At 38.2% G+C, this 24,674-nt stretch overlaps 1 protein-coding gene across 17 annotated transcripts in view; it reads left to right on the forward strand.

Moving 5' to 3' along the window:
• The window catches only part of dlgap2 (DLG associated protein 2), a 619,373-nt gene that overhangs the window by 493,898 nt on the left and 100,801 nt on the right, over positions 1–24,674 (forward strand). For all 17 annotated transcript variants that reach the window (XM_062969083.1, XM_062969084.1, XM_062969085.1 and 14 more), the window contains 2 exons: positions 11,147–12,219; positions 23,577–23,788. In XM_062969083.1, the coding sequence (XP_062825153.1) occupies positions 11,147–12,219; positions 23,577–23,788 (1,285 nt within the window). The remainder of the gene's footprint in view (positions 1–11,146; positions 12,220–23,576; positions 23,789–24,674) is intronic.

Below are 24,674 nucleotides of genomic sequence, written 5' to 3' on the forward strand. Positions count from 1 at the left end.
TTTTTGCTGGAGTGTAACTCCCATAAGTCTTAAAATGCACTAACAAAAAAGAAGGATGATGGGAGTTGCAGTCCAATGACATTTGGTGGGCCATTTTTATGTAACTAACTATAGTGCAAGTATGAAAAATATGGCCCATGAGCAACGTTCAGCCTCCAATGGTCCAGATTCCTTTGATTGTACAGTGATTTTAGTGGGAAAAGTCAGACATTTTTTGGGGTTGTTGTATGTCTTTCGGGTTGTGTGGCCATGTTCCAGAAGTATTCTCTCCTGATGTTTCACCCACATCTATGGCAGGCATCCTCATTATTATTTTTTTAAAGAAAGGGTTCCCTAATGCAAAGTAATAAGCAGCTGGCCTCTAACATCAGGCAAGACCACTATCTGTAAGGCATGGAGATACTGAAGTTGGAGAAGCAGTAAGAAAGATAGACAGTGGGAAGAAGGCAGTCAATATTAATGGTGTACCTGCAGCTGTGACTAATCCTCTAGATGTGATATAAATTATTTCAATTCAGCAAACCAGAAGCAAAACTACACTAGGCATGAAAAGTTGAAAGTTGGTAGTTTTGTTACAATTGATTTCTTGATGTGTTGCTTTTAAATTGTTGATTTATTTTGTCACCGACTGTCTTGCGTTCTCCACAAGAAAATAAAAGTCTGCATGTTTTAAACAAAGAAGAGAAATGAAAAAGAATAGACTAATAACAGAAGTAAAATAAATGGAATTTGGTTATGTAGAATAATCCATTTTTTCCCTGGTGGAAGTCTTGTGTGTAAATCAACTGCCAGAGTGTAGGAGCTGATGCGTAATTCAGAGCTATGGGAAAGTGGTCGCTTGTGGGAGGTAGTATAAAATAGAGTCAGGGATTTCCTATGCATCCAATCCTTCTTTAAAATGAAAATAAAAAATCACAGAATATGTATAGGCCTGGGAATACAATCACAGCAACAAGCTCTTTCTTCCTACATGAACATTCTCCAGCCGACACCTGATTCCTTACCCATGAGTTACTTATCTGTAAAGATAGTATAAGTGGGACCATGTATCAGCCATGCTCCCAGAGTGCCAGCATTCCTTCTAGCCCTATGACCATTGTTTTGTTGAGTATATTATTTTGATTATACTTGCTTGTAAATCAGTGGTTCTCACCTGGGGTCCCCAGATGTTTTTGATCTTCAACTCCCAGAAATCCAAACAGCTGGTAAACTGTGGGAGTTGTAGGCCAAAAATATCTGGGGACCTCAGGTTGAAAACCACTGTTATAAAAGACATGGGATTTTCTGCAAGTACAGAAAATTTCTGCATTTCAGATATTGTGAAGAAGAGTTTAGCCTTTCTCTTCTATTAAAATCCAGAATCCCCAATCTGTAAAGCTGTGCATGTTAGGGATTCTAGAGCTGTAGTCCAAAGTGATGTTTCCAAAGTTTGTGCAGAAGTCAATGGTAATGACAGTGAAAGGAGTGATATCACAACATGTGTCCCCTGCTCCTCTGTAGACCATAGTCTCCCTCCTCACATGGATAATACATTACTGCAGTAAATTACAAACAGTATTTAAAATGTAGTACTACAAGGAAAGAGTTAATATCCTTCTTTCCATCTTTCCTTTTTTAATGTCCAGAGAATTCTCTTTGTGCCTCCTTCCAGGTTTCCTGTCCTGTGACCTCTCCTTCCAAATGGCATATGGGAAGAACTGGATCATCCCTCCTTGTTTTTGATACCTCTCTTAAAAATAAAACAAGCAGCAAGTTTCAACACACAATGCTCTGTAATAGATCTCATGCAGACAGAGAGAATCTGATGTAAAGCTTGGAAAGTTACTTTTTCTGGTCTCATGCTCTTCAAATCCCCTAGGCAGCATGGCCAGTTCAATAAGCTGGAGTCCCCAAAACTCCATTTCCAAACTAATTCAATTGAGTAAATTATTTCTGATATATATATATATATATATCAGATAGAATAATGCAGAACACTCTGAAAACAGGGGAATTCCACACAGGAAACAATCATGGCCAGCTAACACCTCCCAACAAAGTATTCCCATCACCAAAGTCTGGCAAATCCTCTGTTTTCTCAAGGCCACAGACAGTAGAAGCACATAAAATATCGCAAACAACACCACTCTGAAAACAAGGGAATTCCAGACAGGAAACAATCAGGGCCAGCTAACACCTCCCAACAAAAAATTAACTCAGGGAGGAAACAGACAGGCTTTAAAGCTGCAAGGCCATTACATCCTAATCATTTTCCCTAATTGCAGCATTCATACTTGCCTCCAACAGACAAAAAAAAACAATCAGAAATATTGTATATTCACAACCTTTAGGAAATAATATCCCCTGATGGCGCAGCGTGTTAAAGCGCTGAGCTGCTGAACTTCTGGACCGAAAGGCCGCAGGTTTGAATTGGGGGACCAGAGTGAGCCCTCACTGTTAGCCCCAGCTTCTGCCAACCCAGAAGTTTGAAAACATGTAAATGTGAGTGCATCAATAGGTACTGCTCCGGTGGGAAGGTAACGCTGCTCCATGCAGTCATCCCACATGACCTTGGAGGAGTCTACGGACAATGCCGGCTCTTCGGCTTAGAAATGGAGATGAGCACCAACCCCCAGAGTCAGACATGACTGGACTTAATGTCAGGGGAAAACGTTTACCCTTTACCTTAACTACCACCAATTCCTCAATACTTTATTTCCCATACCACCATACTTCGCCACAGCAACGCATGGCCAGGCACAGCTAGTGTATATATATATATATATATATATTCCAAATCATTTGATTATGATTTCAATTTCATTGACACTCTGACATCAGTATATCAAGATGATAGAAATGCTGCTGATTTCTCCAAATACTAACCCTTACAAAGAGAACACAGGCTCCATACAACTGTTCTAAACAAGCTCTGTGATGATATATTGTATAACCTTGTAAATGTTTCAACCAGAGGCAAATCTATATTTTTCAAGCAGTAGCTTCCTTCACTGCACTCACATGAGTGTTTAGTTGTTTATGACTATCAGGGACATTTTTCCTACTCTGACAAGGGGACTCTGAATACAACAGCACCTGTGAGACATGTGCCCTGTTTTTCATTACAGCCAAGAGGTAACTTACTAGTGCTAAGAAATCAAGGACTCAAAGTTCTGTTCAGAAAGAAGAATTCCCACAGTGCAAAGCAGCTTTTTGGTTTAGAAAAGCTATTGCTCTTCCTTTGCGGTAAAGGATAGTGAAGATACTGAAAGCCTTTCCCTCAAGCTCTCATAAAGTCTTCTTTCTAAGTTGATTTTAAACCTCTTGCACCAGGAGTGGACATTTTATTCCTCCAGAAGACACTGCACACAGAACTAGATACATAATACATGCACTTTGAAACCTTCTCAGCTGCACAGTTGTGAACAAATTCTCAGACTTCAGCTAATTGCCATCTACATTTTTCAAAAAGCTGAAACCAAAAAAAGAGATCCCAATAAACATGGACACTATGGTTCTTTTAGCCCTTTCGCAAACAATACAAAATATTGGAACAAAAATAATGATGCCACTTCTTGGCCAACCATAATATTGTAAAGCCAAAGTGATGTGATCTGGTTGTTACCTGGATTTTTCTTTTCTATGGAGACATTAGAATTTTCATTGGAGATGGGAAATACTGCACACTATAAGAAGTATATGTTAAATCCCAACCCTGACTAGCAAAACATTGGAATTATTAGGAGTATCACTATAAAATGACATACTGAAATATATCAAAACTTATACAATTCAGTGTGGTTTTTTTGTTTTAAAAAATCCTAATGCATAAGATTCAATAGGATTAGACAGATTTACATAAAACATGTCTGTAATTGCTATATAAATTATATAAGTATAGCGACAGCATATATAGAGACGCAAAATAATGAGCATTGTTTCCCTATTCAAGCACAGTCATCTGGCTGCCTATTCTAGCATCTTCTTGGCACAGCCAGATCACATTAGCCTCATTGCATCTTACCTTCCATGTTGCCTTCACCGTTCCTAATTTTTATGGAGCTTTGTGCATTTGTGCCATACTGGGAATGGCAACAGAGACATGGCAGGAGTGACAATGGACCTTATCAGATGCAGGGAGGGGCGTGTTTTCTCCCCACCTATCTGCCCGGCCAGAACAGAGTTTCACGAAGCTAGTCACATGACACAGGGCTACTTTAGGGGGGCTCTGTGGGGCTCCATTGCTGCTCTTCACTGAAAAAGTGAAGAGAAGCCGAAGAGGAAGCGGGGATAAACAGGGAAACTACATGGAAAGAAAGACCATAGACCCCAATGGGAGGGAACAAAGCCTGATGGTCATCTTCACTGCTCCATGATTTCTCTCTTGGTCCTCCGCTTTACCTTGCCCATCTGATAAAGTTCAATGTCTCAGTTCAGGTGCCCACAATGCCCCAAAGCTGAGAATATTCCAGAGTTTCCATTGAACTCTGGACCATCACCCAACTTTTCCTGAAATGAGGCAAAGCCAGTTTAACCCTGAATAACTGACAAATACTCACAGAAGTACTGAAACACTGTGAGGACAGCCAGGAGTCTATTTAGGCTGAGCCCACTTTTTTTGCCAGTGTAGATACGCCCTTAAACCCCCAAGTAGAATGACATCAGCATGAGACATGTGAATCAAGGAACTGTGGGATTTGGAAGAGGAGATGACAAAAATAGGAAATGCCACTAATTACCCATTTCATTTTGATTCTTTTATCCCCCATGCAAGTTAAGCTCCACTGGGGAGATAGGGCAGAATACAGAATACAGTGTTGTTGTTGTTGTTGTTGCTGCTGCTGTTGTTGTTTTTGTTGTCGTTTTAAGGTGAGCATTGCAAACTTGAGTCTTATGAGAGGTCAATGATATCAGTGAAGAGCAAGATGCAGCAGGGAAAACACAACTCCAGCAAATTGATCCATTCTTTTTCTCAACAATTCATACACTGTAAATAGGGCTGTGTTAAAAATTTTCCATTCTCTTGAATGTTTTCTTCTTTTGTGAAAGAGGACTCCACATCTCTGTCTTATTCTTTAGAATTTCTATTGCTGGCTTGTTTAGATTGGTTTACTTTAGGTAACTGAGTGTATTTTCCTTTTTACTCATATCTTCCCAAGACTCTGCAGACTTCCCAATGCCAGTGGCTCCTGTTCCAGTAAAAAGCAAAGAAAGAGTCAACAAAGACTGCAGAAGCCTGGAAAGCTAGCTGCAAAGATAGAATGTTATTAAATACATGCCCTGGTATCAGAGCAGCTTGTGATCCAAAAGCAAGGGAGTACACCTCAATTCAAAGTGGTCATCCCACCCCCAATTAAACCACAAATCTCTGGTATTTAAAATATTCAATAAAACATTTTTCCGGCTTCGAGTCTCTCCCCCCCCCCAAAAAAAACCTCTTCCAAATTGAGTGAGACTGAATGACAATCATGGATGAGATACACTAATTTGAAAAATCTGAATCAAGAACTTGCCCTAGATGCAGCAAAAAAACGAAAACAAAAATCAATTAGCCACAATGACTTTGACAATTATGCAAGCCAGAGCATTTAAGGAAAGGAATCTTAGCTAGATAGAACTAGGCGGATTTAGGGCAGGCTACAAAGTGTTTGTTATAATAAGTTCAATTAAAGATTGCGTCCTCTTTGAGTTCTTTTACGTAAAACAGAATATAGCAGTGGTTCTGTTTAATGTTTAATGTTTGTCCCAGTTGAATTATTGAGTAGATACTGTAGACAGAAGCCTTGTCCATTTTTCAATGGCTGAGCAGTAAGTGAGATAGAATAGGTTCTTTCCAAGTGAGAAAATATTCAAGGTCAAACAACCTTCATTGTGTGCTTATAATCACCATGATGTCACAAAAACCAAAGAATCATTATAAAAATGTTTGTAAAATTAAAATTTAGTTCCCTGCTCCATCCCAAGCTGTTTTAACATGCACAGCACAAAATATAATGATGTCTTTATCAAGAGAGTTAGCCACTCTCAATTTGAATTTTGTTACATGGCTAGTCCCAGAGTGGTGCTTTGATCTGTAGCTTCAGTGAAAATTGTGTCATGGAAGCTAAGCAATTATTTCTTCATAGGTGTGTCAAGTTGTAGAAATGTAAAGGTCTTGCAGAATCTATGAATAGGAAAATCCTAATCTTCTGAAAAAATGTAGTTCACTTACACTAAATCACCACCCCACAACGTTTACTGGATCAGTCACCAGGCTAGTCACTGTGACAGAAGAAGTGAAAGAAGTCGAATTTTGTCAAACTTTCCTGCCTGTTTGCTAGGCACCTGGAAGAAATTCTTGTCTGCTAAAGTACTCATTATAAGAATGAACTATCATCTATCACTCATCTATCTAATTCACACATGTTAAATGCAAGGCCCATGCACTGAATCTGCCCCGCCATGTCATTTTATATGGCCCAAGAACCTTTCAATTCCAAGGTAACATAGTTAGATTAATGTGATCTTACAATTACAAAGAGCCCCTTGAAAGCAACCATAAAGCACATGTGGTCTGTGGTGAAAATGAGCTTGATGCCCCTGGTCAAATTGATTTGTATACTGCCTTTCTCCTGGAGTGCAACCCAAGGTGGCTCACAAAAAAGAATCACCTGAAATCAGAACAACACCATTGTAAACTCAGAAAAAATTACATTAAAACCATATATTATAGACAATATAAAATTATGAAAATGTATACACATACTCACTCTTGATATAATGGGAGAGTAAAGACAGGAAAATGGGACTTCATTTCATCTCTCTAATCTACTGTTAAGAAAAATGAGAGAGAGAAAAGGGGCAGAAGGAGAATCTCCTCCAGTAATGTGTTTTTTTACAGATATTATGGTGGGTTCCTTCTCCTCTTCCTTTTCTTTCTCTCGCCCTCTCTCCAGGATTAAAAAAATTTAATACACAGGAATCCAGATTTTTATTTTTAAAATCCTTATGTATTGGATTTTAATAAGCTTTATTTCAATACTACTTCATTTTTAATTCTCCATTCCTGCATGCCATGAAGATTATAGTTGCCATTTTGTTTTGCTCGGGGAAAAGGGCACTTTTGACAAGCATCACTTCTGATTTGAGTCAGTCCATGCTAAGATTCATGTAAGCATCAGTGTCATGAAAGAGATCCAATTCCATTTTCCTCAAGTAATCCACTGGCTGAATGCTACACTCAATTTATGATGCTTGCCATTTCCACTCTAGTTAAGGAGCCAGTGTCATCTATTAGATCAAAATTCTCTGTGTCCCATCAGAGGACATTTAAAAGTCAGTCAATTGAAGTGACAAGAGCTGTATTCTCAGCCTTCCCATTTTTCTTGAAGTCTGCTACTTATTTGTATTGTGCTTTCATAATATCTTTCAAGGACTATATTTTGGAGAGCAAATATGTCAAAAAGATTGTGAAGACGGCAGTATCAAGTATAATTACGGAAATGTTTGGCTGCTCCTCTAAAGGATTGCTCTTACAGCTCAGATGTTCATCTTTTTTGAAAAGTTTAATAAACTGAAATTTGAGGACTCTGAATACCTAAATCAAACTGAAGGGTTTTCTCTTTTCTCTGATTAGTTTGCAAAATTCCACAGCTGCAAGATTGTGTATAACTCTGAGCAAAAGAATTCATCAAACTCTGAACACAACAGACCTTTCTGTAGGACAAAAATCCCACTTAATTAAAAGTGCTCTTTTGTTTATTAGGCATAACTTTATTCTGAAAGTCATAAGGCAACATTATTAAATTTAGCAAAATATGCAGTTTATGTAGTTTGTATCTTCCTAACCTTGTGAAAATGCAAAAAAAAAAATACCAAGAACTGCTGGCGCAGCTCTTTGGTAAAGCTGTATTGCGTCAATAGCATTTTCCTATAACAGTCAATGACGAGATTGAGATTCAGTAAATGTAAGAATGAATAATTGCACTAGGTTTCACATTGCTCTGTGAGAAAAAATAAATTTCTACAAAATATTTATTAATATTTATTAATTACGCCATTCCCATATTTACACTCCTGCGAGTTTATTTTGTGCAAAAAAAACTTTCCAAAATTGTACTTCTTTGTGTAAAAATGTATTTCTGGAAAGTGTTTTTTGTGCTAAAGCTCCCCCCCCCAAAAAAAGGAATATTTCCAGAAATTTGTTGGATTATTTATGCAAAATCATATTTTTGCAGCCAAATTTGTGTTTTTGTTCACAATGTGCACAAAAATGTAGATTTTTGCACCAAAAATCTCCCATATATTTCTGCGTGAAATAATCCCCTGAAAAAAATTAGAATGTGTGAATACTGGATGAAAACTGTGAAAATATTTATTCTCTATATCCTCTTTGTTATTCCCCCCAATTTGGTTTAGTGATAAACCCATTTTCATCCAGGAAATGAATAATACCAATCTGAAGCTATTTCACTTACAAAATACAATAGCTTCAGAATTTATAAGTTAGTTTTTTGAATTTACAATTCCTAGAATCTCCCAATGTGAAGAAATAGAAAACTAATAGCTTTGGAAGACCAAGAGGGAAGGGAAAGACGGAGAGAATCACGTCCCTAGTATAATTTTGCTACCATTATGCTGGCACAAAAGCAGAAGGGACCCATCATATTAAGGCAACTGATTGAAACATTGTGGGATTGGGAGCGCTTGATGGGTTTTATTTGTCAATAGCTAGTGATGGGATAATAACAGGGAGAAGACAGACTGGTAGCAATGCCAGTTTGCCTGCCTTGTGGGATAAGGTCCTCAGATACAAATAATAAAATTATATCAGTAATTATTCATTAGTAATACCAACTCTTTCCTTGTCATCATTTTGAGGACATCGTTTAGATTTTTTGCTTGATAGAAGCTACTGAGTTTAGGGTACGTGTCAAATATGTCTCCTTGCTTCACCTTGATATCTTCCACAAATTGTATTGGTTAGTTCTGTAATCCGTGATACATAAATGCTGTACAGAGGGTTCTATTTCACCACACTGTAGGATGAGCAAAAGAGTTGAGAATGAATGTCCGTTGTACCTTCGAGTATTTTTAATTTGAATTTATGATACAAGAAATATCCAAATTTTGGCTTTCACAGGTTACTGAGCAACATTACATAAATAAATGTATGAACCAAATTTAAGCACTGGAATCATGTCAGAAAACTGCCTGTAATTTTACTATTTCAATTTTCACTGGCTGTTTAAAATCCTGCCTTTTAAGTAATTAGTTGGGGAAATGTAATTGAAGGATTCTGAACAACTATATATGTTTCAGGAAAGTACTGAGGAGTAAAAGTAGAGTAGTAAATATCTGAGGTGATATGGCTTGAATCAAGCCATACGCGAAAGATGTCAGTGGACAAATCTAACTACATATGCATTTTAAAATTTTATAATTCATGTTTTAATAGAGTTTAATAGAGTTTTTAATTGATGTGGTATTGTTGTAATGTTTATTGATTTTGTTATTGTTTTATTGAATGTGTTCTGGGCAATGTAAGTTGCCGACTGTTGTAAGCTGCCCTGAGTCCCTACAGATGAGAAGGGCGGGGTAAAAGTGATGTAAATAAATAAATAAATACTCTTTTCTTACACTCTCACGATAATCCTAATTTTTAACACAGTGTGGGGGAGAAGGGGGAAATCATGTTGGTGGAGGCACTGTGAAGCTAAAAAAGGTGGAGAGTGTTGTCATACAGCCAGTGTGGGGAAAGTGGTGTAAACTGCATTGTGTGGTGTAGATGCAGCCAGGGAATAAATGTTCCCTTATTCTGACTCACCATGGATGGATTGGGGCAGAGAAATACCATGACATGGGGAAGGAGGAAGAGGGAGTTCACTGCCAGACAGGGGAAATTTAAAAGGAAAAGGAAGGTCAAGAGAAAGAAAGATGCGGTTTGAGATTTAGTTTTAAATTTATTTCATGAATGAAGAAAAAAAGAATTTAAAATGAAGAAGAAATAGTAGAGGGTCCCACACAATGCCAAAGTGATTTTGTTTTTGCAGAACAAATAACTTAATATTAATTAGGCTGGACCCTGCAATATCATGTTTACAATTAAGCAAATCAAAATAATTGTTTCAAGAGTGCCACAACTGTGGTTAATGCCATCGTCTGTATGATATTGAGTCCACCCAAGTAGTCCCTAGAAGTTAGGAAGTGAAAATACTACAGCAGATAGCAAACAAAGCATATCATAAGTAGAAAATTCTCAATCGGTTAGTTAAAAATTGGAATAACTTGGAATGAAAATTGGAATGAATAAAAAATGTGTGTTGTTAAAGAACAAAACCCAGATCTATATTCAAGAGAAAACTGGATTATAAAGACTTTTGAAATGACAGACATTGACAAATTATTTAGTATGATAAAGGGAAACTCTGTGGTGAACTTCTTAAAAGGCCGCAAACCGTTCTTGTTTTTATTTAAAAAATAAAAATATTGAAATGCTTTTGTGTCTTGCAATGAAATATAAGAATAATGTAGTTAAGAAGTAAAAATGAAGAGTAGTAAAAATCATATAACAACAGGAAGATGACTAGCTGATTCTAGAGAAATGTCTTGGGAGATGTTAAGTGGGACATCAGGTTTCAACTTTTTTCTTTTAAATGAGGAAAAGGTGTGTTCATTTTTTCTTCATTTCTAAATAAGAAATACAGTGTAGGTGGCATAGGTTGTCTAAATAGTGCAAGTCTAATTTCTGTATAAAGTGTACTGTTTTACTTATATTATCTATTCTATAACAATCTAGCTAGCTTGTTATGTAATACAGAACAAAACCCAAGCTTATAAAGAGTCTGAGTTTGCTAAAAAGAGAAATCAGTTTACTGCACTTATATGAAAAATGAGCACTCAATGAACCATGCTGGGTTAGACCAAAGTTCATTTTCCTGGTCTACTGTTCAGTGCTTATGGGAATTTTACAAAGAGGATATGAGTGAAATGCCACATACACCACTTGTCTTCAACAACAGCTGGTATAGAGCAGGGTACTACCCTGAGACTGGGTGATAAATATATATAGTTGTCATGACATGTAGCCAATGAAGTGTATATACTCCTTTTTTCAGAATTGTGTTTTTGACGCTGTTGTATTTGTCTTAATCTGAGTGATATGACTGTTCTCTTTTTTTGTTAACAGATCAGCTGTACTCATGGTCTCCTACTCAGCAGCACTTCGATGAAGAAGGCTACTCTCCTGTTTCAAGGAACATGAAAGGATTATCTGGCAGTCGCAATCAATCACAGCTATGTTCTGCTCATACTTGTGGTTTAGCATCCCCTGAAGATTGTGAACACACCCACGATCATATTCATCATGGCCAGGAGTCAAGGCAATCATATCTTCTCAGTCCAACGGAGAGCTGCCCGATGGACCACCATCGCTGCTCGCCGCGAAGCTCCATCCATTCAGAATGCATGATGATGCCCATGGTTATGGGCGATCATATGTCCAGTAGCACCTTCCCCAGAATGCACTACACCTCTCATTACGATACTCGGGACGATTGCACCATGTCTCATGCTAACCCTAAGGTCAACCGGATTCCTGCAAACCTGTTGGATCAGTTTGAGAAACAGCTTCCTCTCCACAGAGATGGTTTTCATACTTTACAGTACCAGAGGACTTCAACAGCTGCTGAGCAACGCAGTGAAAGCCCAGGAAGAATACGTCACCTTGTTCATTCAGTCCAAAAACTTTTCACAAAATCTCATTCTTTGGAAGGCTCTTCCAAGAGCAATGTCAACGGGACAAAGGGAGATGGCCGAGGGGATGACCATCATCATGGACATCATTCTAAACATGGCAAAAGAAGTAAAAGCAAAGAGCGGAAACCTGAGACGAAGCATAAAACCGGAATGAGCAGTTGGTGGAGCTCGGATGATAATTTGGACAGCGATAGCACCTACCGAACACCAAGTGTTGTCAACAGGCATCACGTGGATCATATTTCTCATTGCTACCCTGAAGCTCTTCAGGGACACTTTGGGGACCTCTCATTAAAGACTTCAAAGAGTAACAATGATGTGAAATGTTCAGCTTGTGAAGGGCTTGCCATGGCCCCTGATGGCAAATATATGAAAAGGAGCTCTTGGTCTACGCTTACAGTAAGCCAGGCTAAAGAAGCTTATCGCAAGTCATCCCTTAACCTAGATAAGCCTCTAGTTCATCAGGAAATCAAACCTTCCCTGAGGCCATGCCATTACCTTCAGGTAACAGCTCAATGTAGTTAATAATGTTATGAATACTAACTGTTCTAAAAATTTGCTGGAGGGCTTTCTCTGTGCACTCATTACCAATTTTTTGAACAACTCTTAGTTTTGGACTATTCATCTATACCTGGAAATAAAACATAAGAGGAAAAGAGGGAACTGTACTTATTAATAAGCGGTTCCATAACAGACATTTACTAAAATTATAAAGGGTAACCAAGTTGGTCATATAAATTAGGATTACAATAAATCAACTTCACAGAAGTTCAAAGAAAGATTTGCTGTCAGATTTCTTTGAGGTTAACTTCTGACATCTTCAGCTACTACTTTTCTTAATCTTTTGAACCATCTACAACTCTTACCCAGCACCAGCATAGATCAACCAAAGGGGAGCCCCCCACTGCTGACCAAAGGAGTGAATACTGTAGAGCACTGTATTCTGTCTAAGTAGAAGATGAATGCTTTGTGGAATAGATCCTCCATTATTTATTACTTCAAAGGAATGTGTTGTGTTTGAAGAAGGTATTCAATCAGAAAGGGCAAAAACAAAATGTTGGCCATGGCTTCCAACTGATTCGGGGGTGGGCACCTTCCGCTAGAAGAGGCCTACTTTTCAGGGCAGTTCCAGAACTGCATCCACTAGGGAAGAGGTGGGTTTTTGTAGGTTGTTGAATTCTCTGGCTGAAGCTCCTAATACCGTTCCCTAAAATGTTAATCCCAGGATTACACAGGAAGTTGCCATAACAGTTAATTGTGTAGTGTGAAAGGGCCCTGGGGCAACTCAATTTTCTTTCTGGTCATTGGTTAAATTTGTAGGTCTGCTGGAACATTTTTGTCTATGTTAAGTATATGTTTCAGCCTCACTGCATTAAATTAATTATGCAACTCCTTTAATGATTAATTAATCTGTCACAAGCTTTGGGTAACTGTCCTGTTTTAGCAGGGGGGGGGGGAATTTAACTGAGGAGAGGGCAGAGATTTCAAATCATCCCTGAGGATTGCTTCAGTATTTTCTTCTATTAAAAAGTTTTGCTTGGGAAATAGTGAGTAGCAATACCCTTTGCTATACCTGCTTTAAAGAAGCTATTTTGAGCTGCTAATTGCATTTAGTGTATTTTTAAAAAATTAGACCTGTTGATTTCCCACTCCATATGGAGTCTCATCTTAAAGAATGGCCGGACATGGGTATGGGCTGTTAGTGCTCCTCGTGTTTCAAGATTCATCACTTGAGTGCCATCATCTATCACTGTGTTCAAACTACATACATTAACCGCTCTGCCTGAGCCATTGGGTCAATATTTGGCAATAACGTTTTCCCAAGCTAGAGGGAAAATGTGTAAGCATTGACTAAAAAAATACGATGGTATATAAGGTTGCTCAGTGAATGAGGTCCCAAAATCCCAAGGTAGTAGGCATAGGCACAGCTTTGCTGATCAGATTACTCTTGTGAAATATTTGGTAGCAGATCCTGGCTGAGAATGATTCATTGAATTAAGATCATACATTTCAAGTTAAAGTAGATTTATAAAGAAAAACCAAAGTCATTTCATTAGTAAAATGGAATGCAGTTAATTCACTATATTCAATACTCCTAATGGAACCATGCCAACTTTACATTTAGAAAGTGACTGCTAAATTGTTAAACCTCCTCTGTAAAATATATCCAAGGTGTTGACCACTATTCTTATAATATGTCTAAGGAGATAATGGGAAAATATCAATCTAGAAAATAAAAAGTTGGGTAATCAGCCACCCAACAGCCAATGCTCATCTTTATAAACCAGCATATATATCTGTGTGCCTGTGTATATACACACACATGTCTAAACCATACAATATGACAAAATATAAAACAACATATCATAACACAATTTAACAATACAATAAATAATAACATACATTACAATCCAAAATTCAGAAAAAGCAATAAAAACCAGGGCAGGCCACATGAACACTAAATTAAAACTTGGTGAGAGAGACATATGAATAAAACCACGGGGAGCAGGGACATAAAATAGTGGAACAGTCTAGAGGATAGATATCCCAAGGGAAAAGCAAGCGGGAGCTGATCTTGGTTCCTCCTCCCCTATTCATCATCATCATTGAATTTTTTTGATTTTCCTTTATTTTCCTGGTTCTTTTTATTTAGCAGGACTGGTTGGGAATTGGGGACTTGAGGGACGGTGGGTGGGTGCGTGGGTGTGTTTAGGGACTTGGAGAGTCATTCTTTTAGCTTCTTTTTCTCCTTCTCCTTCCCTTCCTCCCCTTCAGAAAATACTTCTAATAGATAATAATTATTATTAATAATACAAAGGTTGAATGAAAAGTAATGCCTCCACCTTCGTAACTCCTCAACAGATGGCAGTACTGGTATGCGGCAGGTAATGGCTTGTTCAGTAGACTCTCCTCTATAGTTCCATTTGATGGGAAGCCTTAGCATTGAACAGTTGTGTTGTTAAAGTGCAAAGTATGGAACCCTGGGCAGACGGTCAGTCATTGAGACTTAAGCAATGTGCAGTCTTTGAATTCTTTACAGCAGAAGGTGTCACCCCAAAGGAGATTCATCAGAGAATGCAAGCTGTTTATGGTGATTGTGTTGATGTGAGTACTGTGCGTCGTTGGGCAAATAAATTTAAAGATGTTGAGGTGGGAACATCTGACTTGTGTGACAAACAAAGAATTGGATGTCCTGTGACAGCAACTACCGAGTTTCACAAGCAAATGGTTGACAGATTGATTCAGGATGATCGTCGTATCACTCAGAGAGAAATTTCAAATATAATCGGCATTTCACAAGAATGTATGGGTCACATTATTGCTTTGCTTGGCTAGCGGAAGATCTGTGCACGATGGGTACTGTAAGACGCTGGTTGTGGAAACAGAGTGTCGACTTCGTCTGTGACGGCTTCAGAAAACTTGTTCATTGTTGGCAGAAATTTATCTAATTGTCTGGTGATTATGTGGAAAAGTGAATAGTGGTAGTTAAAGAGCACATTCTAAGGATTATTTCTGCGTTTGATTTATTAAAATATTCCCATCCAAACTGAAGTAATGAAGGTGAAGGCATTACTTTTCGTTCTACCATCATAGTAATCCCAGCAAACAAAAGGAGAAGCCTACTTCTCCTCTAGAGCAGAAAGTAGAAACAGCTTTAAGGAAGCAAAACCCCAAGCAGAAAGGAGATTGCAGACTTGCAGGCAAGAGAGGGGATGTTTAAGGTAGTCCAGGGAGGGTAGTTCCACTGAGCTCCAGGTCATCACTCTTCTTTCCCTGGGCCTTCTTTAAATGCCTTGGAAAGCTGTGTATGGTGTGGTGCTGGTGCTGGTGCTGGGAGAGAAAGCACATGTGCCTGCTTCTCCTCTAGAGTAGAAGAGATTTAAGAAGCATTAAACCCAGTCTCCTCTCCTCCTCTACAAACAGAAGGGAAAGGATCCAGAAACTTAAGAGTGACAACTCTGATGCTTTTTTAAATCCAGGTCTTCCAAATTGTCCTTCCAGCATGGAGGATCATGGGGAAGGTGGGGAAGTTACCACTTGGGGGTATGTGTGTCTGTGTATAATCTGCCTGTTTCCCTGCCTATCTATATCTATCTATCTATCTATCTATCTATCTATCTATCTATCTATCATCTATCTGATGTCTTTGAATGTTTGTACTGAGACGGGTTTTAGGGACCGGTTTGGGAGAATCTTTGGGAGGTCACTTTTTCCCATCCAGAGTTTAGGGCAAGGATCTCCAAACTAAGGACCACAAGCTGGACATTGCCCTTCAAGGTCATTTACCGGGCTTTAGACTTAGGGTAAGCTTAAGAGTTGGGGTTACTCTAAGTCTGAAATAACTTGAAGATGCACAACTATTTTAATTAACTTGACTATCTCATGAGCCAAAAACAGGCCCACACTTCCCATTGAAATACTGGTAAGTTTATGTTGGTTAAAATGTTCTTCATTTTAAATATTGTATTGTTCTTTCATGGGTTTTTGCACAACAAATAAGATATGTGGAACGTGCATAGGAATTCATTCACTTTTTTCCAGACTTATAGTTTTTCCTCCCCAATAGTCTGAGGACCCGTGAACCGGCCCTCTGCCTAAAAAGTTTAAGGACCCCTGGGGGTTTATCAAAAAGCCATTATTTGGTAGTGACAACCATACTAACTGTGTGTTCCCAGGGACGCTTCCAGACATACCTAAAACTTGAGCAGAAATGGGTTAAAATAACCAGCTCCCACTCACATTCTAGCCCCCAGCCCCAACACAAACCCTGGGCTTTCCCTGTGGGGATCAGAATAGCATGAAGCCACCCTGAAACCCTAAATTTCCCCCCTAAAACTTACTGAAAAGTTACTGAACTTACTGGCAGTCATGAAACCTCTCCTCATGTCATCTTGAGTAGAGGAAATGACACCTGAAGAGACAGAAGGAGTGAGGAGGAAAATCCCTCTCCCCTACGTTTCCCCATGCATCATTTTTTCCAGTCAGGATGGTGCATGGTGAGGCTTCATTTTTTTCAGTACGTTTATGCAGGGTGGGGGGTTGGGGCTTGGGGAAGGGGGTGGGTGCCAGCCTGCTCCTCCAGGCTTTTTGGGGCCCAAAGAAGCAGGATGTCTATAAGGACTGACCGCGGTGCCCTTTTTAAAGCAAAAGTTTCATGTGGAGCCCCAAGAAATGTTTATACATTATATTATATATATATAATGTATACATATCAGTAATAGGAGCAACCACAGGGGCCATCCAGTCTAACCCTCTTCTGCCATGCAGGGAAAGGAAAGTGAGGAAAAAACGCTTTTGACGGGGGGGGGGGGGAGAGGCGAGGGAGGAGCAGAAAAGAGGAGTGAAAGCTTAGAGAAGGAGGGGGGAACCACAAAGCCCCTCAGTATGAGAACATACTATGAGAACTGCTGGTCTACACTGACCAACACAGTTTCAGACACGACGTCTGTAATTTGCAAAGTTAATACTTCCAAGCTCTGCACTAAACCAACAACAACAACAACAACAACTTTATTTTTGTATCTCACCTCCATCTCCCCAAAGGAACTCGGGGCAGCTAACATGGGGCCAGGCCCAGGCAATTACAATCACACAAAATAAAATACATACATGACATGCATCATCAGCAGGTAAAAATGCAACAAAGTAAAAACGCAGTATACACAGTAACATGATAGAACAGTAAAATAGTAACAATAACATAATAAAAATAGTATAAAAACAAAACAGGAATTAAACGAGAGCGAACTGGATCAAAATGCAATGAGTGAAAATTATAAACCCGTATTGCTAGCTGGAGTAGTAGTAGCACATGAGGAATACAAAATGCAAAGAGAACAGCTTGCTTTTGATGGTAAATAATGGGTGGCAATATAAATATAGTTTGACTCATTTAAATAACTATGAGCACTCTTGGAGGAACCAAATAATAATGTCAAGAAAGGTACACATAAACTCAAAATGAAAGTAGTAAAGCTCTGCCTCCTACGACTTTTATTCCCACTGATAACCTGGGAAGGAACACACAACAGTAATATATTTGTTTTTAAAATATTTTTTCTTGCCACAAAAATGAAATACATTCATGCTAAAACAAAATAAAAAGAAGCACACCTTGGTTTTTAAAATGGGCCTGTTCTTCTAAAATCCCACCACCCACACTTGAATGACTTAAGCCCTTTCTCATATAAGTATTCTTTGAATGTAAATACTCAAGCAGCAGAATGAAAAAAAATATGGTGAATATATTTTCCGGGCAAGATTGTGTGTGTGTGTGTGTGTGTGTGTGTCAGAAGCGACTTGAGAAACTGCTTCTGGTGTGAGAGAATTGGTTGTCTGCAAGGACATTGCCCAGGGGACGCCCGGATGTTTTACCATCCTATGGGAGGCTTCTCTTATGTCCCCACATGGGCAAGATTACATGAATAATAATACTGTTAGCAGTAGTACGTTTCAGGAAATTTACATTCCTTGTTTCCATAAGCCTTACCACATCCCAGAATTGTGCTTAGTGTGCAGTATGGTAGAAATGGGAAACACATGGTACAAAGCTTATCCTCAAGTTATTATTTTAGCCCCCACATTCACTACCGCCACTGCTAAAAATAGAATTTCCTGTGTTCCAAGCATAGAAAAAACATTCCTTTCAAAATGTCCAATTCTCCCTTAAAGCAAGACACATGGCTTTGTTTTACTGAAACTTTCCTCTTTTAAAGGTTTTTTCTTCCAGTTACTTCCATTTTGCAAAAAAAACTAACATCCATGTTTTTGACAAGGCTGTTTCCCATACCAAGACCTGATGGACATAATGTCGTCCTAGGCTCACTACACATCTGCCCACTGTAGTCCAACAGGACTGTTCTCTCTCTATGTGCCTTGAGTGCCCTACCTTGTGCAATTGCCTGGCAAGACTTTTTAGACTTTTTTGTATTCATACTGAAACAAAACAAGTAGGACACTTGGGGCTTGTCTATACCAGCTCTTCATCCCAAAGTGGACCAGAAGCCACACCTGGGTGTCTAGATGATGTCCAGAGACCTCTGGTTCTTAATACAAAGTAAACTGAGGCTGGATCTACATTGCTCTATATCCCAGCATCTGATCCCAGATTATCTGCTTTGAACTGGATTATATGAGTCTCCACTCCCATGTAAACTGGCATAAATATAGGACAGTGTATAAGGGGCCTAGGATGAGTTGTTTTTACCCTGCATTAAGCAAAGTTGGAAGGTGTCAGAGTTTCACCGAAATTCCTGAGCAGCCCCACTTCTCGGGTTAAGTGTGAATAGCAGACTGATTCCAAACAATCTAGTCTGCTGTCTACATTGGCCAGTGCCACCATCCCCTCTTCATTGTACTCAGGGGCACAGGGCTCTGTCATTTCTATTGCCAAAATAGCTGGCTGGAGAGCTTCAGGGAGCTTCTAGTGATAACCTTCGCTGATATTTCCTTATCCTTGGTCATTTTCTTCCTGATTACCAAGGAGGAGGAGGGATCTCCACAGCTCTCTGGTTGGCTATCACGATGAAGGCAATAACAGGACAGGCAAGGATGACAATGGGACTAAAACATTTTTGACCCAATAGACCATCTGAACTTTGCTACTGCTGCAGATTGGGGGCAGAGTGTATGAATATCTTTATGACATCCAGGGCCGATCCAGATCGTTTCTGCTCTGCACTAGAGCAGAACTAGAGTCACTTAGACAGATTAGGGATCCTAATAAGGCATAGTTCATCTCATTAAATGTTCCACTCTTTTTCAAGCATGGCTGAAAATATCTCTTTAGACTTTGCTAATTCACATAGCAAGATCTGAGACCAAGCAGCAGGGCATAACACATATAAGAAAATGTAGGTAGTGCAGCCAGTATAAAGAGCTCTGTGCATTTTTAGCATTTTAGATCATATACCTGAATAGAACTATCATGATCTCTATGTGGCAGGTGTGAGTCTGGTAGATAATGGTGTTTTTAATCTCTTCCAGTTGTTTTCCTTACATCTTCACAAAAGATATTTTATACTCAAGGCAATATTTTGAGTACAATGTACGTGGATTTTGCATCTGGTATGCAGGCTATGTTCCAACAGTAATCACTGCCTTTTGACCGTAGAATGCAATTGGCAGTCAATCCTAAGATGTACATCAGGAATGGAAATCATGCGACCTTTCAGCTTTTGTGAGAGTGCAAGTCCCAGCAGCCATAGGCAACACAGGCAATGCTAAGGACTAATGTGAGTTGTAGTCAAAAAAGCATCCATGACCAAATTATTCCAACTTCTGACAAAAATCTGATTGCATAACTAGACTGGACTTGCATGTCAGATCAATTGGTGAATGGTTAGACTACTGTGCATGCCACTTGGTTTATTCCTCTTGGTATTAGCAATAGCATTCTTGGCAATGTTGTGACATCAAATCTGCTCTTATTTGGAGTAGGCATTAATTCTGTCATTACTCAGTCTCCTTGAATATATGGATTCCTGCATTTGTGATAAATGCAGACACAAGAAATTAAAATCAGGAACAGGAAAAAGGCTTTTTAGACATTAAAGATATCATCACTTGTTGCAAGTCAGTAATTAGGATAATTATTCCCAATTACCAGATGCAAACTCTGCAAATGGGAATTTCAGGCCCCAGTAATTTAGTTGCACAAGCCATAAAGTCACTTCGACAATTTTCAGTACATGTATGAATATTTTTCCATACTGTTCTGAATGAATAATGTAGAAAGAAAATGAGATGCTTCCTTATGAGGTGTGATAGCCTTCTAATGTTCAATGTGGTTACCAGAAAACTGTCACATCAGAGAGATTAGCTTTTTAAGATATATTTCAGATGCCTAAATGATTCAGATTATACTATTGTTATGGTGGAAATATAATCCAGTGACATGTTCAGTTTCAACTTTAGTGTCAAGATCCCTTTTGTTCATGTCCATAAAATGTAGACATTCCTGCAATCATTAAAAATATCCCTATGATCCTCATGGCAGCTCCTTATTACTCCATTTTAATTATCAATCAGGCAGTGAAGGATGATTTTACCAATTATATCAAACTATAATATCAACAGTTGACTGAAGATTGGAGTTTGTGTGTGTACATGTGCACGCACGTTTTAATTTAAATATCTTCCCTCTTTTTTTTGTCAAACTAACAGAAGTAGTATATGTCACAAAATATATTCCTTCTGTTCATCTGCATTGCAATTATAGTACAGTCAGCCCTCTATATCCATGGATTCTATATTGATGTATTTCATTCTCCTCAGTTTGAAAATATTCAAAAAGATTCCTAAATAAAAATCTTGATTTTGACATTTTATACAACTTTTTACTACACCATTTTAGTGACAGAGGGCACCAAATTGTAACTGAAATATCTTGAATCATTTAATCATCTGCTTATATTACCTTAAAATAGAAAATGCAGCCTTTATCTGGTGCCAAAAGGCACTTAGATGCAACCCTGTCCAGTTCCTTTTTAAAAAGCTGAAGCTTACAACTGTGGTATGTGGATTTATTATTTATTTACTTACTTATTTACTTAATTTATTTATACCCTGCCTTTCTCTAACCCAAAGGGGACTCAAGGCAACTTATATATGGCAATTATTCAATGCCTTAAAGCACATACAATTCCAAAAAATTAAAATGGAATTAGATTAAAATTAAAACATATTAAACATTTTAAAACATTACATTCCATATTGAAATCCATAGTCGTAGTCCAAGCCATTCCATAGTCATTCCATATACAGTATTCCAAATCTGGATTGAATCTAGAACAGGGTGAGCCAACTCCCATGGCACTGGAAGCCATTTTTCCAGTTGCTCAAGTGCCCGAGGGATGCAATCTAAGATGAAAATGGAGCTTAGCCTACTTTTTAAATAAATAAAGCACATACAATTACTTTCCGTCTGTTTTTCAGATCTACATTTTATTCTTAAGAAAGAATAAGTGTTTTTCCACTCATTATTGACAAATAAAATCCCACAACTCCTAGTTGATTCTTTAGCATTTAGAGAGCTTAATTTCTTTATTAACAAATCAAATCGCATCACTCATACTTAATTAACTCTCTCTCTCTCTCTCTCTCTCTCTCTCTCTCTCTCTATATATATATATATATATATATATATATATATATGCTCAATGTTGCACTCCAAGGCTGGGATTCACCTTTGCACTTAACACACAATCCAGTCCCATGTAAAATAGCAAATCAGTTTATTGAAGAATATATAGAGAACACTATTCAGCAAAATAGTATAAAAATCAGTGTCCAAAAAAGAGGAATAATCCTCAGAGTTCAGAATACATGATAGGCATCAAAAAACCAGGAATACAAAAGCAGGATAGATCCAAAATAGGCAATACAGGAACAGTCCTTAAAAACCTGAAACAAGAAATATGACACACATGGAAACCTGGAACTAGAAATCCTTTGGAAGATTTGACTTGGCAAGAGTTTAACACTATAAAATCAAGATTGTCTGGACTGAGGAAATGATCTGCACGTGTCTCTAATATAGACAGAAAACCGTGCCATTTCCCTTCCAAAGCTGATAAAGGCTTGTTAGCTAATAAGCAACTTGACCTTCGTACACCTCATGAGAAACTCTATGTTGACTCATGAGAAACTATCTCCTATCTTAACTGCTGCTCAGTAGCCCATCTTCCTCCCCAGAACTCCCTGGGCAGGAAATGGTCCCACTCACAGATCACAATGGGACTTTTGTTGGTTTGGTTTTATTTTTCTTGGAAGACGTCTGTGCATGAATTTGATTTATGATCAGTATGCAGCCAATCAACACACAGTCTTCACAGTATGAGGGTCCCATCCAGTGGCATGATTAACACAATGATGGTGGCTTCTCATTGATATGATATGTACAGCTAAAGCAACAAGACACACTGTTGTCATTTCTTTAAAAAATCGAGAAAACGCTGAGAACATACAAAAAGTGGTTGCAGTGTCTATGCAGAATTCAGGCCTTGCCTTGCCCACTTCCAGATTTATTTCCTAAGGCTGTAGATAATACAAATACATTAAAGCTTTTTCCCAGTCCTTTATCAATCCTTGCTTCTGTATCAAAATTTGTCAATTGTAGCTGCAGATTCATCAAGACATCTAATTTAAATCGTGTCTGTATTATGGAATATTTTATAGTTAAGATATTGTATAATGTAACTATGTTAAATGAAATGTTTATGGAAAATACATGCTGACGGATTCCTCACTAATTCTATTTGGCATGTATGTGCTTTCCTTGCGATACTGGTAGTAACACTTGAGTTGGAAAGAGAAACAGTTCCAGAACACAGAAGGTGGTGTGAAATTGTATGGTCATTTTAAAGACGGCCATATGAAGTTGTCTGTGTATTAGAGATAAATATTTGTAGAGCAGATGATACACAATAAAAGTGTTGACTAAAGTAGCTATTCATACTATGACTTATGCTATTCTTTGCCTATGAATTTTCTGCAATCAGACAAAACAGATTCCTTATTTAGTGTGTCTTGAATGCAGCACAAAATTAAAAAAACAACAGAATTTAATGTACAATTAAAACACCAAACTTGAGTATACTGATACTATAGTAAGCTCCTTTTTATTTTTTCTAGTTATAAATTAGTTTTGTGTCTGTACAATGCTTGTTGAATACATTTTTTGTTAACTGCTTGGGAAATAGCCTTCTGCATTCATAGTCCATGACTTTATATCCTAACAGACTGACTAAACTGTCCTGTTGAAGCCTTGCTGCATGCTTATTCATTAATCATAATGATGTTCATTCTTATATTGATATTAGATTATTGCTTTTTGTGTTTCTTGTAATGGACTGGCCTAGGTGCCTCAAGATGAATGGGGCGGGTATCCTGCTGGTGGAAAAGATGAGGAGATTCCCTGTCGAAGGATGAGAAGCGGAAGTTACATTAAAGCCATGGGAGATGAGGAAAGCGGAGATTCCGACACTAGCCCCAAAACATCACCAAAGGTAGCAGTTCATCCAGAATCCTTGTTGAAATCTATTGGACAAAGAGCTCTTGGAGACCACCAAAAGTAAGGCTCACAATTTCCACACACACTTAATTCGTATGATCTTCGGAATACATTTCCTTCTGCATGTTTTTGCTCCATCACAACTGATATTATTCTGAAGAAAATCTAAATTTAACTAGTGTTCTGTTGCTAGTGAAATAATGAATTATTTATGGTTCTTTTGTGCCTTCAAGTAATTTCTGACTTAATGACAACCCTAAAGTTCTTTTGGCTGGATTTGTTCAGAGGGGTGATTGCATTGCTTTCTTGGAAGGATAAGAGAGTGTCACTTGCCCAAGTTCACCCAATGGGTTAACGTGTCTGATGTCAGATTCAAATCAGAGCCCTAGCCCAACACCTTAAGAGCAAACTTACTCTCATTGTTATTTGTTACCTGAAGTCATGAAGACTGAAAAAACTTTTTGTTCCTACTTACATATCCAGACTGGGAGGGAGAAGGACTGGTTATATTGGTTGTTTTTTCTTGACGCTATCACAGGCATGTATCTAAACACAGAAGACAAACCAGACAATCACTTGAAGTGCCCAAGGTGACAGAATTTATAATTTAATGATGTTCCTTTAGAATTAAGAAGTTGGTCATGTCAGGACTGATCATTACCAAGTGGCCGCTGCAGGTGAATATTGGAGGCTCTTCAGAATAAAATTATCTTTTAGGCTGCTTTTCATCCTTCTAACTTATTTCTGGGCCTTAAAACACTTCAATTCTAAAAATACTTAATTCCTCAGCTTTGTCTTGGAAGGCCAGCTGTTATTTGCATAGAGGCAGCTTGGCAGCACATCAGAGATACATTTAAAAGTAAGCCCATGGAGTTTTCACCATACATTGTAGTTCTGTATAATCCTACAGCATTAAAAAAAACCCCTATCTGTAAAGAGATATTAT

The sequence above is a fragment of the Anolis carolinensis genome, chromosome 1 (genome assembly GCF_035594765.1).
Source record: "Anolis carolinensis isolate JA03-04 chromosome 1, rAnoCar3.1.pri, whole genome shotgun sequence".
In the NCBI taxonomy this organism is placed as follows: domain Eukaryota; kingdom Metazoa; phylum Chordata; class Lepidosauria; order Squamata; family Dactyloidae; genus Anolis; species Anolis carolinensis.